This window comes from Necator americanus, chromosome IV, assembly GCF_031761385.1.
Source record: "Necator americanus strain Aroian chromosome IV, whole genome shotgun sequence".
Lineage (NCBI taxonomy): Eukaryota > Metazoa > Nematoda > Chromadorea > Rhabditida > Ancylostomatidae > Necator > Necator americanus.
The window spans coordinates 7,609,306-7,630,431 of record NC_087374.1 but is presented as its reverse complement, the minus strand read 5'-3'; the positions used below and the strand labels follow the sequence as shown (position 1 = coordinate 7,630,431).

Below are 21,126 nucleotides of genomic sequence, written 5' to 3'. Positions count from 1 at the left end.
TTTTCCCGTCACAGTCACAGGGATTGGTCCATGTGAAACATACTTTGAAACGTAGGATGGAAGATCGAAGGTCCAAGAGGATATTTTGTGGAAAATTCACAAATCAATGAAATGTACATAGACTGATAGAAATATTAGTGTAACCGATAAGATAGGCGCTGGAAGCAGAATTCCGCTAATCAACAACATTTTTCAGTAAGATATCTACCAGGACATCAGGGAATAGTTTTCCATAAACGAGCCTAATGTCAAATCCCTTAAAAAATAGTTGCTGAATTATATCCATGTAAAAAGAGGCGGAAAATTAAAATTCATAGACAAATTGCTGGAATTCACGAATTTCGAGAAAAAAAAACGATCCAAAATTATGAGGATAAGGTTCGAAAATTTTGAACTCGATTTAAACTTAAACTTTAATTTAAACCTGACAAAACATTGTTTTAAACATAGACTTTAAAAGTCCAAAGAGCCAAAAGTTCCAGAGATCAAGGAATTGGAGCAACCGTGTCACAGTCCATGTATAGGTAGCCAGATACATTGCATTCAGCTCGAATCGAATCTTATTGAAAAGGGAATCTTCCGGAAGATTCCAGAAGAACAAATCCCTTGATCAAAATAGGTCCACATGGTTTCACCTTCAAATTTCGATCCATCTGCTCAGCCTTTCAATGTTTGTCGGCGATTTGGTCAAGGCGTATTAACCCTGGATACTCGTACCGATGGGTATTTGATGAGCACAGCATGGTATCGTACAAAACATGCTGAACAACGACCATTGTGACGGTGCCAGCTCGTCCTCCAAAGCCTCGCACAGCCCGAAGTGATCCTCCTTGATCTTAGATCAAGTCGCTGCGACGGGTTCAAAATTTCTGGTGCCGGGAGTGGGGTTGGAGCGATTAGTGACGGTCAACATTTGTGAGATATTCAGGATCTCGTAGAGAGTGAATGAATGAACGAATGAATGAGTGAATGAATGAATGAGTGTCGTATTTCTTTTTTTCTTTCTTTTTGGCTGTCCAAAGTACTGTACTTACAGTGATGCTTCTAAATTTCTACGTTTTTCTCAATTCTCATTCAGTCCAAATACAGATCACAGATCCTTGAGTGTTTCCCGTTCGACGAATGGTGTAAAGTGGAAATCGGAATGAAAGGGAGTTTCTAGGTTATTGAAACTCTTTTAAATGCCCCCTCCCCTCCTCTCCCCCATTTTTGTTGAATTCGGCGTTAAATGTTTCCGAAACGAATTCATTTCGTTTACTTATGTAGACGCGTTCGGCGTCCACCGATTCGGCCAACAGGTTTCGATGATGGCAGGCGAAGGTGGCTGCTATCATCTCTAAGGTCCCCGTCTCATTGCAAATGAAAACAAGTATCAATGGTTATGCTGGGAGAGTTTCTATTGCCACCTTTTCTTTTCCCCCATCTAGCCCTTCATAAAAGTAACAAAAAAACAAGGATCAGGAAGGAAAAACGAGAATGAAGACGAAAGAAAGGATGCGTAACTCGGGTTCGTGGATAGTGAATCGTGAAAACATAATGTAGTTGAGGCGGTAAAAAGCAACTGAAGAAATTTTGCATCTCCCAACACTTTTTGAAATCTTTCATCTTTTTTTCCAAGGTTTGTTTCCAGACGTACAACTATTACTTCTTATTATTATTACTGTTACTGCAATTATTATTATTATTATTACTATTATTATTATTATTATTATTATTATTACAATTGTTGTTAATATTATTATTATTGCTACTGTTGCTATTGTTACTATTATTATTATTATTATTATTATTATTATTATTATTATTATTATTATTATTATTATTATTATTATTATTATTACTATTATTGTTAATTTTATTATTATTGCTACTGTTGCTATTGTTACTATTATTATTATTACTATTGTTATTATTATTATTACTATTATTACTATTATTATTATTAGTACTATTATTATGGGGTGGATATAGTCAATCATGGTCCTGCTGCGACTACACGACCGATGGTTCGAAATCGAAATCGAATAATAGTAATAATAATAACTTTTTAATTAATTATTTTCAAATTAACTAACTTTACTAATTTTTTAGACTACAGGACCGATGGTTCGAAATCGCCCCGAGGTCATCCAGGCTCTTCATTCATCTAGGGTCTAGAAAAGCAGTACAGAATTGTCTTGGACCGCAAAAACATTGCAGTGACGCTTCGGCTGGCCGCCGGATGTCATTCCAGGGCTACACACGAGCTCATAAACCTTAACCTCAGAGTTGAAGTCGAGCGATGGTTCAAAATCGAAATCGAATAATAGTAATAATGATAACTTTCTAATTAAATTAATTAACTTTACTAATTAGAGCTTAATTTTTGCGACTAGAAGACCGATGGTAGGCGCAGATTCCGTAATAAAGATGGATCAACGCTGTGTACTTTAATTTTCTTAAACTTTATCATTACTACTAATGTACTTGTTAGTACTTCTTATTACTACTAACTATATTAGTACTATTACTAGTAATACTTATTACTACTAATTTTTCCTAAACAGGGTTATTTAACCTAATCAGGAGTTCACAAACCCCACCCACACATACCTCACTTAAATGGTTAGTGGGTTACTGTAATGTGTTACTGTTTCATTCCTAACATGTCCTGTTGCGAAAAAACATGTCAGGAATGACGTAAGCGCCTTGTGCGTTAACGTGTTAAACCTGTTAACGCATCCGAATCAACTCGTACAGCGGAGAAGAAATCAGCCCCGTAGGTTGCGACAATCATGGAACAAACGGAAGGGAATGTGATTCCTGAAGACCTAAGAATCTATTCAACCCAGAAAAAAAAAGTAAGAAAAACGAGGCATAAGGAAGAAACGAAGAGGAAAAAGAAAAAGAAGTGCTGAGGAACGTTCTCGACGAGCGGCGCAATACGTGAATCGTTCCGGATTCGTTTGTCTTTATTGATTATTGAATTATCTATGATCTATTCCTTGATCTACTCGGACGCTTACTTAGCAGAATTGTTCGTTACGCTTAATGCAAATTGTTTTGAAGAAAACAATGCGAATTATTAATCGTATGCCGTAGAACAGTATTTAGTCTAAAACGCATAATTGAAATTTACAGGATTTCCAGGGGAAAAAAAAAACTTGAAGGTCATGCGGTAATTTTCCGTGCAGGCTAGTTTTGCTGTCGATGAATGGAACCATATGAGAACCTTCACGTTCATTCTACGAAGATGAATCAACTCAAAAAGTGGAAATCAAATAAATAAAATCGAAATCGGCGGAATATTGGGATTTTTGTGCACGCAAAAGAAGTGAAGAATAGAATGAAATTTGTTTTTTCTTCACTTTTTCTTTTTTTAACTGAATTTTTAGGAGTTTGAAGGGTTTTGGAGCAGAAATCTTGCAACTTTTTACCGCCTGAACTACTACATACGGTTGAGCTCATACGAGGAAAAAGAGTGAATTTTTTATTTATGTTTATGTTAGAATTTTAGAATTTAGTAGCGGTTTGAAAAAATCCAGTTTACTGACGTCAAAATTCGCTTCTTTTGTTGCGTCCTACCGTAAAAACTATAGCAGATCTCTCTTCTCAGATTAGCAAAAGGGAGGAATTTTCAAAATTTTCCGTTCCATTCGAAAAAATCTTCAAATTTTTCGATTTTTAAACTGATCTTCGCTACAATCCACGACTATTAAATCCTTTGTCGGAAGCGATCTGACTCTGGAGAAATAATATGCAGAAAACGATTCAAGAGTAAAATTACAGTAACAGCAATAAAACGAAAATTGTAAGCTGAAATTGTGTGCAGCGGGTTAAACTGTAATTATTTCCTACATGAAGCGTGAGTAATAGTATTTTTGTACTTCATAAAAAGTTAGTAAAAAAAATTGTTGCTTTCAATAGATTTAAATCCTTGGCAGTAATAGTAGACATGTGGAAAATTACAGTAATTACAGTGGGAAGTAAATTATTTGTTGCTGATTGGTTGCTTACATGCTGTGATTACCTCGAAGAAAACATAAATCGCGTTGGAAAAATAGCGGTAGACATAAGATATTTTAAAAAATTTGGTATAAAATACGTAAAAAATGCAAAAAAAAATTGATACTAATGTAGATCTACTTTTACAAACTGTAACTGGTGAAAATATTCGCCATTCTGTCACAGCATTCTCGGAAAAAAAGAATAAGCTAGGATATCTGCATTAGGTATCCAGGTTGAACTGATCCACGGCGCCCTCATACGGCGATTGGTTCTTACACCAGTGTGGCAATATTTTTGTACTTCGTAAAAAATTAGTTAAAAATTTTCCTTTCAATTTAAATAAATCCTTTGTAGTCGTTTGAGTTAAAAGACAACCTTTTCGGAAACCATTCTGATCTTTGTGAGGGAATGTGCGAGTTCTAGCCTGGAAGAGCCTACAAAAAATTCAGCTGAGCCCTAATATCAGGTCGTTAGTAAGTCTCAAGTACAGACATAACGTAGACGTTATGAAAATTTTAGATATTTTCAGTTTCTGAAGTTTCGAGGCGTAATTTAGCATTAACTAATGGATTGAGTTTAATTTTTAGTCAATTTTTCATAAATATTTGCATGACGGAAGGGATACAAAAGAGGTAAAAAGACTCGTTTTGAGGGAAATGTTATTTACAGATATTTTCGAATAAGAGGTGTTTGACGTTTTGAATTCTGCTTTAGGTTTTAAAATATGTTTTACCCTAATTTTTAGTCTATTTTTAACAAGCGTCAAATATTTTCGTCGAAATTTTATTATCTTTGACGTTAACAAAATTTGGTCAGTAGGTTTCCTCAATAATTGTTGTGATCTGCTACATCTGTCTGTACTTAGACGTAGACGATGTGCACTTCCCTATCCCTACATATAAAAATAAATAAATAAATAAATAAATAAATATATATATATATATATATATATGTACGTTTTCGGATTCGTTCGAGTCCATGAAGAAATGTTCATAGACCAATCGTAATGATTTTTTTCTAAAGTTCAGTGCAAAAAAAAGGAGAACCGCAAAGAACTTTAAGAAAGAAGACTTTAAGAAGATTAGGGGTTCATAAACGCACTGAGATGTATGTGGAACCATGACAGCATCCCATCATCTGCTACTAATCTCAGTTCAAAGTAAAATTTCCGGTCGAGCTCTCGATTAGTTGAAGAAAATAGCAAAACTAACTCCACACCGTGCAATTGGTATCGAATTCGTAGCAATCGATTTGCTTCGTGAGGGTAAAAAAAAAATTAAAAGAAAGTACTCTTCTATAAAGAATGAAAAGGAGATTGAAAAGATCCCAGATGATTTTAAGCAACAGTGGGAGCACTGAAATGGAACCAAGGACCGCTTTTTTTCTGGAGGAACGCTGCGAAATCATGCAAATTTTCCTCGTAGTGTATTGTGTGTGCAGCTGTTCTCGGACAGCACTTTTGCCTTCAATGACCTCGCTACCTCACTCTGCTTTCCAATCGCACGACTTTTTTTTGAAGTAAACGATCCACTATTATCCTAAGTCAACGTTAAGGGAAGAATGAATTCTGGTAGTGTTTTAAAAGAGGAGAGAGTGGGACGACGTAAAACGGGTGACATCACCACAAACGGCCATGATCGTGTAGAAAACTTTCCATGAAGGGCGCCGACTGAGAGAAAAGCGAAAAAAGGTGGGCTGAGCAATGATTACGGTGGGCATGTGCGGGGAGAGGTGGCGGGATGAAGGGGGGCGCCGGCTGTGCTGCGAGACAGTCGCGCGAATGGCCTATGGAGGACGCGTCCGCATGACCTAAATCTACCTTTTGCGGTCGCAACCACAATGACCATGCACTCTATTGCGCTTATACGAGGAAGAATCGGAATCATAACCGAAGAACGTGAAATCGGCGCCGGAGAGGCGTCGGGGACAAATCGACTGCCGATGCCGCCGTAGGTCTCGTTCCGACTCCGAAAATCTTTCTACGTCAACTACTGACCTAGTGAAGACAAAGGATACTCACCTCCTATCCTAGGTACTGTAAGTTACGTCGAAGCCGGTGTATACCTCGCCCCGCGGCGACCTACTTCGCCACTTGCGCATAATCGCTTCAAGAGCACAGGAGCATCTTCGGGCGAGTGAGGACAATTCACTTGTGCGGTTATGGCGCCGAAATTGGGGATGTGAATACCACTCAACTCTTCCCTGTTTCAAATATCAGTTGATACCTGAGATGCCAAAGTGAATCAATCCAGAGAAAAATGATATTTCACGTCATTCGAAACAATGTATCAAATCGCCCCTCCTTAGTAGTATTGTTTGAAAACAGCTTTTTTGGATAATATTACTAAGGAGGGGCGGATGTAGCGCAATCGGTAAGAGGTTCTGCTGTGTCTGCACGATCGACCAGAGGTTCGAATCAGCCCTACTGCCAACCAATTGTGCCGGGGTCGATAAAGTGGTACTAGACTTGTCTGGGAGGATAAAAGCACTGACTTGACCCATCTGCTGGGTCCCGCAAGTCATTGTATAGGCCAGTTACGCGTTCGTAAACCTCAAACGATTCTGAGTTGAAGCGAACATGGTGGCGCATCCCAAGCGGATTGAATAACGCCAGACACTTTATCCTTTATCCTTTTACAGAGGATAAAGGACCACGATAAAGTGTCAGTGTCAAACAAGCCTTCCTTCATTCTGGAATTCGATAAATGATGAAATGATGATAAATGACACTTCATCATCACGTTCACTTCAATCCAGAATCTATTGAGTTTCTGAGTTTTGAGGTTTACGGAACACGTGACTAGCCTATATAATGACTTTGCGGGGCTAACCGATGTATCAAGTCAGTGTTTAGATCCATCTAGGCAGGTCTGGTACCAATTTATCGATGCCAGAGGGATGAAAGGCCTTGTTGACACTAAGGCGGACTCGAACCTCCTATGGATGGCGCAGACACAGCAGAACCTCTTACCGACTGCGCTATACTCACCCTAATTTCATCATAGTGATCACTAAAATGCTAGGTAGTCGTTCTGAGGTGTGGTTCGATATATCGCCTATAGTCGGTTCAAAACAATACAAAGCTTGGTGCAGTTGCGTAAGCAGCTGCGACCGAAGCGCTGCGGCGTAGCGTGGCGATTAGGTTAGCAACTGTACCGTGCGTGCATCATGTCGTTTTGACCCTACTATACGCTAGCTAATAGGTGTACAACCTTGCCAAATTCATGGATATTTTACTCCTTTTGGTTGGTTAAGAGCACCAGGAAATTTTTGATGTTAGGATTTCTGGATGAGTAGGTGGTAGAGCTGCAGTTCATGAGAGAGAGAGAAATCAAGCTCAATTCCGAGTGATCACGTCTAATCAACTGCAATAATAATAATAGAATGTGTGGCGTTGATCAATTCCTATGGAAATTTGTCTATGCGTTCGAATTCAAGTCAGTTTTGTTATCCAGACATCACAGACAAGTCTGGTACTAATTTCACTGAGTCACAACCGAACCTATTACCGGCTGACTGGGCCACTTTCACAGCAAATTAACCTCCTTCCTCACCCACATATCTAGAACGCCTTTATAATAGTCCCGTAGGTTTTCCTTCTCCCTCTTCCCAATGGAGCTTATTACGGATGATAGAAAGCGAGCAGTACGAAGCAACGCGTCCGCGATTACGTGAAAGAAGCAGCTTTTGTTGCCTCAATCACATAATCGCGGACGAGTATGTTAACTCGGACGGACACTTGAGTATTAGAATTTAATTGCAGAAATTGACTACTTGAGTATTCCAAAACTCGAATAATTGAAAATATTCTACAGGATCCCGATCGTCAAGCAACACCATTCGCTCGTAAACTCAGTGTTCAGGAAAATTTCTGATGTTGGAATCTCTCCAGTAGTAGAGTTGGCTTCTAAGATTTTTGTTGTCTTCGCTGTGATACCTGAAAACTGCGCCGAATGTATTCAGTCGTGTAGTCAGTCGACACGGATTGAGGCAGCGCAGAAGAAAAAGGGAGTCCGTACAGAACAGGGTGAAGCTGTCAACTGCAGCAAATATGTCACACTCATTTGACTGAATGGATTCGGTACCGGGAGTAAACTCTGTGTTCGGGATGATTGTTTTGTAGAGGGTCACAGAGAATCTACAAAGACCACAACTTCTGTAAACAGGAGAACTGCCACAAAATTGACTCATGGGGAGACCAACGATGACACATACTGAAATTGGTTTGCCTCTAGGCATTGTTATAAAGGCATCACCCCACGAATCTGGGGTGGTGCGGATTTCAGGCGAGTTATGCCTATACGGAGTCGTAGATTATAGGAGGGAGGGTGATTCCGTCTATTTCTTCCTAATTGCCGTAAAAAACGACCCGGAACACACGGCTTCGAGCGTTCCGGCGCGCTATTTTCTACAACGACTTCGATTGGAGCGCGCCAGCCTTGTGCATTCGCCGCATATTCCGGGCCTTTTTTTACGGTAATTAGAAAGAAATGGACGGAATCACCCTCCTCTCCATAATTTACGATCCCGTATACGAATACTCCACCTGAAATTAAGAATTACAATGTTAGTAATCTGCCCTTTGTTCGTATATCATATTTTGATTCATAGTCCGAAAATCCATTGTTATCCACCGCTGTTCCCTCCGAAACTCCCCAACCGAAGACTTCCGAAATATGTCAAAAAGTGCATGTAACTCTATGAAAAAACTATTATAGATATGTGAAAAAGCCATCGGTACTTTCCAACAAGTAAGACAAGAGAGAGGACTCATTTCACGTTGAATCGGAATTGGAATTGGATTGGAAATGCTCCAAATAAATAATAATAAGATGTAATTGAGATCACGTAACTATGGAATCTCAAAAGTTTCGGAAGCTGTTTGGGTGGAATTTTCGGGTGCTCATTGCTGCTTCCCGAGAACATCCCACAAAGTAGAGTTTTTTTTTCTACCTGAGAATTTATTTTATCCTAAAAATTTAGCTGTTAACTTGAAATTTCATCGGAATCTCTAGATCTTTCTCAGGAATCTTCACATCTTTTGCTGCTCGTAGACGCCATCAGGAGGATATTTATTCAGATTTTCTGGATAAAACAAACTTCATTAGACCGCAAACACAGTACTATCTGCTATGGAATTATATTCTACTATACAGGCTTCAGAGGTAGTTGAGCACAGAGATTCTCCCTACATCAATGAAAGAACATTTTCGTGAGCAGCAATACGTTTGTTGAGGGTATAACGAACACTGTTCTCCAGAACATTCTCAAGTCGATACCTGCAAAAATTGTTAAGCATATTGTACGTGCAACACTTACAGTATATCATTGTGTTATCTTGTTAAGAAGTTTTGAAAATAAAGTTTAATTCAGAATGCATTTATTGGTCAATACATGTGACCTCGTGACGTATAATGAACAGAAGGCGTCCTGAAGCTCATCCTATTTCCTCCACGAATCTGAGGTGGTACGGATTTCAGGTGCAGTATTCGTATACGAGATAGTAGATTATGGAGAGAGGGGTGATTCCGTCCATTTCTTCCTAATTGCCGTAAAAAACGGCCCCGAAGATGCTCACGTGCACAAGGCTGGCGCGCTCCAGTCGAACTCCTTGTAGAAAGTAGTGCGTCGGAACGCTCGAACCCGCAGCTTCCGGGCCGTTTTTTACGGCAATTAAAAAGAAATGGACGGAATCACCCTCCTCTCCATAATCTACTATCCCTTATACGAATACTCCACCTGAAATCCTCACCACCTCAGATTCGCGAGGTGATGCCTTTAAGAAAGAGGTATCTAGGAGCGCACAGTTGTTTCCTCCAAATAAGTTGTTAGTTACACCACTCATCGTCCAGCGCATCGAAAAGCGCCGCAGCTTCTCAGGTTCTGTTTGGATTTCCAGATCCTTTTGACCGGGCTATACTCGAATCGAAATATCAACAGCATGAAATGAAGCAATGACACTAACACAGCTCCACCGTTCAGCGGTTTACTCGTCCAGACGGAAGGAGGAGAAACTTTCACTCGTCCAGACGAGCGAAAGACGGATTTTAAGGGCATCTCGTGACATTCGCGTATTGTGGATGGCCCTCACTGGTTTCAGTGAGAACAGAAAGGAAAAAATAAGTTAATTGTCAAGGCGTCTCGGACGGTAGTGACAAAACACTACCGTCAACATTCTAGATTTCTGCTGTTAATTGTTTCGATCCACTAATCACCTTCCGGTGAAGGGAAATTTCGAGAAGTTTTGTGATATGGACTCGACGGGTAACCAACAGCAATTTCAAACCTCCATAGTTCTGGAAAAAGGAAATCGGTTACATGCCCAATAGGTACAGCACTGCTGTAGCACTGCTGTGCTGTACCTATTGGACATGTCACTGATTGTGACTCTAACAATTATGATTGTACTGTAGAGTACTACTGAAAGTAAAATAAAGGAGGAAATAAAAGAAAGTAAAGAACGAGAAAGTCGTTTGAGAGCAACCTAACACAATACTTCAGCCTTCCTAATATAGTTATTAGTTTCATTGTGAAGAACAGTTTCTTTCGTTATGGAAAGACTGTCGGATGTACACAAATTTGATAGCTCCTATACATTAATCAGGATGAAGAAGGATTTGCCTGCGGTGAAATGTATTGGTTGCAAGCGACATATCGAAGGTTATCCAATGATCTTTTTATCAGCAACCAAAATTTTCGGACTTTCTATTTTTTAAACCTTTTTTTACGAAGATTTTCCGATTTTCGGACGGATGGTTTCATAAATATACGTGAACTGAGAATGTTCGTAAAAACTCCATAAATTAATGTTGTTTCAAGCACAAACCTATAGTTCACCATGATCCCAAGACTATTTTCCATGCCTCGAGCGCTAGTGTCGCCCATCCAATTCAACCGATAGAGTTCGGCACCGTTTCTCAGGTGAAAATTAGCTAAAAGGAAAATATTTGTGCTGGGTCAGGAGTACAGCTAAGATGTTCAAGCTACGCACCGACAGGATTTAATACCAATCCATTCGGCCGTCTTGATGTGAGATAATGTGCGCAACAGTGAAGCAGAACATCCTTCAATGGTTCCAACTTTGATGGTTTCACATCCGTTAACATCTGTAAAAGTGAAAACTGAGTTCTAGTTCGTAAAGCGTTTCGATGTACTACACATTTGCAGTACTGCTTTCCAACAATTTCCTACGTGACCCCGGTATTCCCCGTGTTATGACAAAAACTAAGTAAAATCAAGAAAAAAAAAGAAGGAAAATTGTAGTTTTTGGCGACGTTGTGAAAGAGTCAACTTTCGTCCTTTCGCCCTTTTGATTAACGCCAGACACTTTTTTCCTTTATCCTCAAGACGATGATGAGGTAGAAGTTGCACTACCTGTGCAACTTCTACCTCATCATCGTCTTGAGGATAAAGGGTATCATGTGCGAATGAACTGAGTGAAAACGGTGGAAGCAACGGGAAGGTAAAGGGCACACGATCCATTGAGGTAACACCACGGTATGTTGCGTTGTGTAAAATAACTTCAACTCGATTTGTTGGTTCCCCAGGAGCTCCCTTCATGAGTTCCTCGTTCAACAACAGGTAGCTTAACGGATCCAACTATGAACTTTCAATAGCAATTTCGGCTCCCTCTCTGAGGATGGAGCCTTCAATCGGAACATCTTTTCAAACTAAGCACTCTACACACATAAAATTTTCGTGAATTCCACGCTTCAAATGAGGAAGACCTACTTCAAGAAGGAACTGAGTTGCCTCTTCACTTGTGGCCTGCTTTCCTGAGAACTGGGAGATTTTAGCTAGGACCTCGTCATCGACGACTGATCCTAAACCGGGGTCTTACAGATAGTGGGAATGCAATCATTTCAACAGTCTTCAAGAGAGTCTTCAATCCCGTAAACATGCAAAATTTCAGTATAATAATTTCTACGTATTCCCTAATGGATCAGGTTCATTGTTTGTCTAAGACTTCGACTAACTCTTCCTAGATCTTTTTAAAAAAAAAAATTGACTAATAACGTTTTATATGTGTGCTAGACCAACAAACAGCATCATCACCTTGTTAGTTCTTATAATTTTCTCAAGTTCTTTGGTCTGGCACAATTGATACGGAATGAGCAACCATTCATCCACCTTTGTTGCAAAAGATTCCACGGATTACGTTTACAACGACGAAATGGATCCCATCTCAGGATCTGCGCTTGTATATAGTCCACAGCTTGCATTATTTCAAGGTAGGGACGTAGGAAGTCGTTTGTTATGCGTTGACACTCATTCACTGCCAGATTCTTTTCCATGGTTCCAAAATGTTTTAGGAGAATTCCTGACTAAACTTTCAGGCTCGCATGTCATTTACATCTAAAACTAAAATAGCGCAGTACGGAACTGAATTAAAGTAAACTTCCACTGGTGCTGTAGTCAATTCCGTTTTCCAAGCGGTGATCCATTTAACATCTTAATTCTCATTTAATATCTCCCATTTGATACTTTGATTCTGTTTTTGTAGAATGATCCATTTTTCCAAATAAACGCTGCATAAAATGTTCAAATTCTTAACGTGGATCCATTTCACAACCGCAAACGTTTTAACGTTGCTTTGAATCCTTATTGACATGGTATTTTGCATTTTTGCGCCATCTTACAACTAAGCCTCGAAAATACAAAGGATAGCAGCAGTAACGTACTTTAAAAAATGTCTTATTTTATTTCTTTTTAAAAAAAAGCATATAGAATTGCTTGAGCGCTCAATATGGCAACTATCCGTGTGAAAGTTGCTAGATTGAGTAACTGTTGCATATATACGGAAGGGATCCGTTACGATTCTATGCCTTCATCATCATCGCTGTACATTTTGATACTGGATTGCGTCGTGTTGAGGTAGTGAGGCGAAAAGAAACTGGTGTATAGCTTTTTTCTTTGTCGAAAATTCTTTCGAAGGTATCATCCCACGAATCTGAGGAACAGCGGGTTACTTACAGTGTAATTCTTATGCCGTGGATACGTACGGGATCGTAGATTATGGAGAGGAGACTGATTCTGTCCATTTCTTGCTAATTGCCGTAAAAAACGGCCCGGAAGATGCGGCGTGTGCACAAGGCTGGCGCGCTCCAGTCGAACTCGTTGAGGAAACAGCGCGCCGGAACTCTCGAAGCCCTATCTTCCGGGTCATTTTTTGCGGCAATTAGAAAGAAATGGGCGGAATCACCCTTCTCTCCGTAATCTACTACTCCGTATAGGCATAACCCACCTGAAACCCGCACCATCCCACATTCGTGAGGTGGTGCCTTTAAAAAAGCATTCTTAAAAGAAATGGCGAAGAAAACCTAATAAAAAAACCTAAGTTATCAGCTATGATATCTGAAGCCCAGGTTGTACAGTATAGGAACCAAAAGAAATCCTATTTCTGATCCTTTGCAAATTTGCGATTTGGAAGAGTTCGAAAAAGCTTTGAAAATTTGTTTTCGGAAGAATACGTGGTTAAACAAAGAAAGTGAGAATGATCAACGCGACCCACATAGCTTGTGAATAAAGGTTGAAAGAGAAATATCAAGATATCGAGAACCCTTTCGTTTAATATCTAACCCTCAACAAAAACATACCAAAAAATGAGTTCCCGTGTAGGCTTCGAAGCATCCATGCACGGAATCCCGGAATAGGCGACAGTGTGGAATGAGTATGTATTGATGGGAGCTCACTTTGAAGTCTTGTAGCGACTCTCTTGATCAACATGTTACCAAGATCAATACCTTTCAATCCTGAATGATATAAAATGAAGCAGTTAAAATAACACGTGAAGAAAATGGCTTCTTAGAATAACAATAAAGAAGGAGCCGATGTGTCATGTCAGTGTCCTTATTCCTCCAGACAGTCTGGTATTTGATTTGTCTCAATTTGTAGACCCCGGAATGATGAAAGGTTCTAGTTGACACAAAGGGCTTTCGAACCATTCATCGATCGTGCTGTCACAGCCGAACCTCTTACCGAGTGCCCTACACCCACTCCTTCAAATAACAATAATCAACGAAACCAAGTTCTCCTCAACCAGTTTTGAGACACAACGTTTAAGCGAACTGTCGAATGTAATTGAGGTCGGGCTGTAGCTCATGGTTACCTACGTATACGGTAATGATGTTAATTGCTTAGCTTAACCTTTAAATGGAACCCTCCAAACTCTTCCGGTCCTTTTTTTTAGCGATTTAAAATGATTCTAAACTGCTTTTTGCAGATTCATGGAACATAAACGTTCCGAACATTCAGGCTTCGAAAGGTGTAACGGAAGCGGTATCGGAAGGAGCGTTGGCAAATGGAAAGCCTACATAAGCGTCAGCATAATCAATGGTGGATGCTTTAATGAGGGAAAAAAGTTGAGATTTAAATTCTACGCGATTCCATATCTAGCCGTCAAAGTGTTGATAAGCGGATGCAAACCGCAAGTCAGCAGTGATTACAAATGTATTCCGATGATTTTGATTTTCTTCTGTACGCCAAAAAACAAACAAGTCAATGAATAGATACTATGCTACCTTCTAAATGACGGAATGCGGAAAATTATTTCGAAAAAAAAGCCAGATAACAAAGGTCAATTAACAAAAATAAAAACATTGATACCTGGTTCTGTGGATGTTATTGAGTAGTAAATGGCAGTGTCACAATTTTCTTCAGGAACGTCAAGATGTTCACACTGCATAATGCTCTACAAAATAATACTCTACGGTAGAGTTCTATGACTATGGGGATTCGAAGAAATTTTTTCCTACACCTGCACGTTGTCCGCAATCTCATTCAGAAGAGCAACGTGGACAATTACCAAAGGTTCCCTTGGCATCGCTTCATGAGAAAAGTAAAAGCATCTGCAACAAAAAAAGATCAAAATGCCTCATGAATCATGGAAAATCGACAGAAAATGTTACGATAATTCAATAAAGCCCCATGACTCTCTCAAAAATATCCTAGAGAAAAAGGCACTTCCTTAACATATTCCCGGAAACTTTCATCAAAGGAATTTTAGAAAGCAAGCACTGAAAGGATAGCAAAATTCAATTTTTTGAAAAGAGTTATGAAAGTGTTAGTTGAAGCCTCGAAAACACATAAAAATAGGGTTTAGTGAGAGAAATGACATGCCGCAGCCAAGGTCTTAATGCGGTCTCCGGCAACTTCTGGAGCGACTCCACCAAAAGGATCCAAAGATGGTTTTGAATAATAAATAGTGCAAAAAGTTATCCTAAGGAAAGACAGAGTGAAGAGTTCTGAGAAATTGTGAGAAGAAATTGTGCTACATTTTCCTTGTATTTATTCACGATCTTACCAGCTATACCAACTGTTGAGTCGTACTCTTCTAGTTATTATGCGTTAAAGCACCAAAGTTGTATACAAAACTAAGAGAAGCACAAAAGTAGTTGACAGCGTCAAGTATAAGAAATACGATGCCCATTACAGAAGGAAACAGAAGTCCTTTTTCAGTCGAAAGCGGCAATGGGTTAAAGGGAGCATACCACGAACCTTAAGTAGTGGGAGAATCCGCTGCAAGAGTTAGAGATGGGGTTATAGATTGCGGATACGGGGTGGTTCTGCTCATCTCTCCCTAAATCATCGCAGAAAAAGACGCGGAAAACAATTTAGTTATTACGAGGCAAGTTAGAACGGTCCTCTATGCACACGCAACGATCCCCTTAACTGTCTACTCATTGGTTTCACTTGAATAGGTTGGTGAGATGTATCACTGATCCTCGACCGACTGCGCTTGGATGTGGCGCGTGCACAAGGGTGCCGCTCTTCAACTGAAATCGTCTTTAAAAAAACGTCATCTTCCACTCGATTTCTTACGACGATCAGGGAGAGATGAGCGGAGCCATCCCGGATCCGCTATCTACAATCCCATCCCTAGCTTTTCCCGCTGATTCCTCCACTACTTCAGATTCATGTTATGCTGCCTTAATCCAGTAAGACATCGGAGTATACGTCTTGGGATCGTGCAGTATTACTCGCTGTCATGTGTCGTAAATTTCCCAAAGATTGTAAAAATATGCTGTTGTCCAGCAAGCTGCCAGACTGCATAATCTGATAGGTTAAATTCCTGGAAGGGACATGGGTTCATTGGCAACTTATATCGGATTCAGCAAGCTCTAACAAGCCGTTTTACTAGGCTACTTGATATTTGCGTGCATAACTTCCTGCATTACAAGAAGCGCTCGAAATTCTTTGATGTAGTTAGCCAAACGAAATATTTGGTAGTTCAGAGAAATTGAAACCTGTTGGCAACAGACATATTTAAAAGGTGCAACGCTTTATATGAAAGATTTAATGGAAAACTACGAAAACAGAATAAAAGCTAAGTTAAAAACAAATTATTAATCTAATATTTTTTCTGCAAGTGCTCCGTAATGCAGAAAACGCTGGAGTAATTGATTGTTACTTTTATATTGAATTAGAAAATCTTGCGCAAAATTAAACCTCACCTTCTGTGAGATCCAACACGCCTTTTAAAATCCGTCATGCCTTGGACAGGGTGAACCGCTTCATAATCTACGACCTGGAAGGAGCCGGGTGTGAAATTCCACAACTCACCCGAACTACAGAAAACCAGAACAGAGCGTTTTCACTTAGTAGGATTTGGTAAATGCGAAAAAAAAATACCTTGTGAAGAATATCTCCTGGTGATTGCCACGTCAACCTTTCAACTTTCAAATTACTTTGACAAAACCAAAGTTCGAGAAGCTCATGAGCAGATCTTTCCAAGCGTCGAAAAGCGGCAGCGACAGATTTGTCAGCTTCAGACTTCATCAGGTGCTGAAGGCAAAGAAGTTATATTATAAAGTGATAATTACTACTCAAGCAGCAACATTCTCTCTTTTTCTCTTGAGAGAGAGAGTTAATTCAAAATATTATAAAAGCTCCGTCATCACTACAACTCATTAATCTTCTGACCTTCAAATGGTAAGTTGAAGTACAATTTCGATGATAAAGTGTTGTTATTGTTTTTTTTTTCAGCTCTTTTTGCAATGCTTGATGTATGTGGTCTTGCTGGCATATTCTAACTCAGCGAACTCATTTGAATCTGAACAGGAAGTTCACCACTGAGAAAAGCACTTTTGAGACTACTACATTTTCTAGTTAAACAGAACGCCAAAATAGAAATATTTTTCTGCTTCCTACAAGGTTTCATTGCTTTCACACGGTCAAGCAATAGGAATCTGTAGAAGGGAAAGATTTAGGAGTCAGCTGTTGTTGTTAGCAAAAGGAATGTGTAGGTTTGATGAACTAAAAGCGAATGTCATAACAGCAGTAAAATTTCAGAGTAGTAGATATCTCAAAATGTAAATAAAGTGTGAACTGAGAATATATTTTCTTTCTTTTCTGTGACCCAAAAGGTTAGAAACGCGAGATCTACTCGCAATTTTGCATAAAGTTCAGACCTTCAAAGGAACACTGACGAGTGGATTACGTCTCCTATTTTAAAGATAATGAGGTCAGAGACTCGAAACAGAATTTCATCGGTAGTTTTTCTGAATTTACATCCACGTCTTCACTTCATTCTTGATATCAGTGTTTGTTTACTCTTTATTATGACATTTCAAACAGTATACCGCTTCACAGCGAGATGAATGTGATTCTAAGTGGCGAAGTACAAAGGTGGCTCGTTTTGTGCCAGACTCCTGCCACAGTAATGGCAAGTCCTTACGTATTCGTGAAGCTTTTCTTCCATAGAATGAAGCAAACAGACTTCAGGAATACATTCAAATTGGACTCACTAGCCAGGTTACTCCTGAATTATTTAGCTCCTTGAAGAATACAATGAAAAGATTGGATTAATTTTACGTATGTGAAATTATACAGTTATAAAAACAGTGTGATTTCACGCAATACTTTTGAAAAAACGTGATCTTTGCTCCAGTTAGGGTAATTTAATGATGGATATTTAAAAAAAAAACATTTTCAGTTACGTATTTGACCCCACGAGTTTTTCTCTAGCACAACTGCTAATGGTAAATGAGATTGGAATGATTTCTCCTTCGGTGGAAAAGGGTTGCATCAGAACAAAACTGTTCCACCAAGCCATAACATAAAATAAATCCTTTAGAATACAAAGGTGAAGCTCTCATGTCACTTGCTCATGGCATGTAAAACGACTACATTACAACTACAAGTTTCAATTAAGGGAACTAAAAAACAAACAAACCAGTAAATGGGCCCTCATATCGCATACAGTTTTTATTCCGTCAGGAAGGTTCCCGATCGATTGTAGAAGTCGAAAATGAACTGGTGTAGCAGCATCACGAACCTCATGAACTAAACCCGGATTCTGGAAAATTTCGATGAACACAAGGGATTTTTCTGTTTCACAATCTTTTTGCTTTTAGAACAGAGTAAGGAGAACGACCTTTTTGTAGAGATGAATAGCGTTGTCAAGAGCTGACAATTCTGGACCACAGTTATTCGCCACCTTGAGCAATATTTCCTTCTTCTCATCTTCTTGGTTTGTCCCATAAGCTTCCACGACTCGCCTTGCAGCTGCCTAAAGCTATTATGAAGAAACGCGGGAACTTCATCCACGAATGCACCTGTATAGATTATATTTCAATTATGCTCTTTGAACCATATTTGGAGTAACCAAAGACAAATTTTTGTTATAAGTGAAGCGCAGGTGCTACAGAAAGAAAGAAGATAGAGAGTGAATCTTAGTGAAATTTCCAACATATTTCCCCGGGATAGGTTCTCATACTCAGGAAATGTACGGTCCTTCTCCGGCCAGTTGACGTTTCCGAACCGAAAAGATGCTTCAAGAAAACTTCATAGATGATAAAGTCCTAGCAGCACTGTTTACAACAACAACAACAACAAAATTCAACACAGATACTCTTTGCTACATCTCCAAAACCAACAATTGACTTTATCGGAATGCTCAAAAGGAAGTACACAGGTCGATTTTCAAAAATCACCCAAAATCATGCTCCGACTTGCCCTTCAGTTAAGCACTAAATTTACTTTATGCGATAACAATAGGGGGAAAGTAAGATTTTCAGACATGATCACACCGTTAGTTATGATTATTCTGCTGTTTCTTGTCATACATCTATTTGTTTTGATCAGATGTATTGGATTGTGTTGTTAGAAATATGTTTATTGTTTACTAAATTAATGGTTTCTTTTGCCGTGAGAATGTTATTGTTGGTACATTATTTCTTGTTGGAAACAAGAAAAGACGTCTGCGAATTTTTGTTAGAAAAAAAAACCAACACTGGAAAGGAGACAAAACGAAACATGAATAAACATTATGAATACATAAGAACACATGAATATGGGACTGCTCCTTTTTGCGTTATTTCAGCAGCTGGCACATTCATAAGGATAAAGGATAAAGTGTCTGGCACTTAGGATGCGCCCCCACGTTCACTTCAATTCAGAATCGTTTGAGGTTCACGAACGTGTAAGTGGCCCATGCAATTACTTGCGGAGGCTAGCCGTTGTGCCAAGTCAGTGTTTTTATCCTCCCAGACAAGTCTGGTACCAATTTATCTACCTCGGAGGGATGAAGGGCTTGGTGAGTACCAATGCGGATTCGAACCTCCGATGGATCGTGCAGACAGCGGAACCTCTTACCGACTGCGCTACACCCGCCTCGGCAAATTCAATAGTGGAAACAAAAATCCTGGATGATAGCAACGGCAACGCATACGCATTGCACTGATTTTAATGGTAGAGAAATTTTTCGTGTTTATCTACCTCCAACCAGTGGATACAGTTTGGGAAACAGTTCGTAATGAACGCAGAGGAAAGAAGATCACAACACTGCACAAATCGCAAAAAAAAAAGGGTTCAGTTCATTCGCCGAAACAACTATTCACACCAGCTGCTTCAACATCGCACACTGCTTTAAAGCTGCTCATACCATGATGGTGATAACAAAGCGAGATAAAGAAAAAAAAGCAGTTCAGCGCTACAAACATAATGACGACGACATTCGAGTTCTCTGCAGAGCTGCGAAATCGCATGCTCTAAGAGGTTAATGGTAGATGAAACATATTCAGCGAGATGATGAACAGATAGAGCAAAAAAGGTGAGGATATTTCTGAGATGTGTATCTGGATGTAGATAAATACGATAGAGGCCCAACTTCTTCTTTTTTTTATTCAGTATTTAAAGGCATTATATCGCGAAAATGACGATGTCGTGGTCTCTGTGCTACACTGTGGAACTAGGGTTGTAGATTACGATTATGAGCGTGACCCCACACAGTTCCTCCTCATCGTTCAACCTTGAACATTACCCAAAATACATTAGAAGAAAAAATTAATTCCGAACATGATGAGATGAAAAAGGAGAGAATGAAAAGCAGACTTTCGACTTTAGAATCAAGAGCACAAAGACCGACTGAGATTTTGACTGGAAGATCTAATAACACCTTATGATAGTACGTAGCTAAGAACACGAAACAAATAAAAAACTGTTTGTACATGAGGTGGGAGCAGATAAGAAGTGATGATGCAGATAAATATTGGAACTGGTGTAGTGGGCATTTGGATAAGAAGTGCAAATGCAAAACATCATTTTGCAAAAAACGTGTAAAAACAGACCCATTGCTTGGCTTATTATTCGTGGATAATTTTAGTAATACCTAGTGAATGACAGTGATTACAACCAACTTTGCTTGGAGTAAACTTACTGATGAATGTTTGATTACTGATGGATTCCAAAGGCCAAAGAGAGAAATTTTGAAAGTCATACAAAAATACACCCCAAAGCATAGTAGGTGAAGCTACTGAATAGGGACACAACAAAGAACGAAATAAACAAGATGTCTGTAAAAAGGATCGAACCAAAAATGTAATATCGAGAAGTTTTGGAATTAAAAGTTTTGCTGGAGACAAATAGAATTCAGAAAAAATCCATGAATAAGAGAAAAATAAACAGCTCACCAGGAACTGATAAGAGGTTTTTCTTGGATTGAGTTCTTTCAGCACTTCTGTTAACGACCATGTGTCAGTCTGCACTGACCGTACACACGAACGTATTGGAAACCGAAGCAAATTCCGGAATATCCGCTGGACCATTCGTTCTGAAATCATCAAAACCACAACTCTTCAGCAGCTGGTGACTAAGGAAAAAAACAAGGGGTAATACGGAAGAAGACACAGGTACTGATTA

The 21,126-nt window shown here is 39.3% G+C and overlaps 2 protein-coding genes across 3 annotated transcripts; one reads left to right on the top strand and one right to left on the bottom strand.

The window, feature by feature from the left end:
- Window positions 1–625: 625 nt before the first annotated feature.
- RB195_000610 (uncharacterized protein) lies at window positions 626–2,150 on the top strand (the record flags this gene model as incomplete). Its single annotated transcript, XM_064197042.1, has 4 exons — window positions 626–723; window positions 841–886; window positions 1,631–2,006; window positions 2,092–2,150. The coding sequence occupies 4 exons, from the start codon at window positions 626–628 to the stop codon at window positions 2,148–2,150; spliced, it is 579 nt and encodes a 192-aa protein (XP_064052923.1).
- Window positions 2,151–9,175: 7,025 nt separating this feature from the next.
- RB195_000609 (uncharacterized protein) lies at window positions 9,176–21,032 on the bottom strand (the record flags this gene model as incomplete). Of its 2 annotated transcripts, none has more annotated exons than XM_064197040.1 (12): window positions 9,176–9,266; window positions 10,814–10,919; window positions 10,979–11,093; window positions 11,719–11,810; window positions 13,584–13,739; window positions 14,593–14,677; window positions 14,744–14,834; window positions 16,440–16,513; window positions 16,618–16,770; window positions 18,161–18,283; window positions 18,362–18,496; window positions 20,898–21,032. In XM_064197040.1, 12 exons carry the CDS (start codon window positions 21,030–21,032, stop codon window positions 9,176–9,178), a joined length of 1,356 nt encoding a protein of 451 aa, XP_064052921.1. The 2 variants fall into 2 exon arrangements, with proteins under 2 accessions (XP_064052921.1, XP_064052922.1); XM_064197041.1 differs by having other exon boundaries at window positions 18,188–18,283.
- Between the last annotated feature and the right edge of the window lie 94 nt (window positions 21,033–21,126).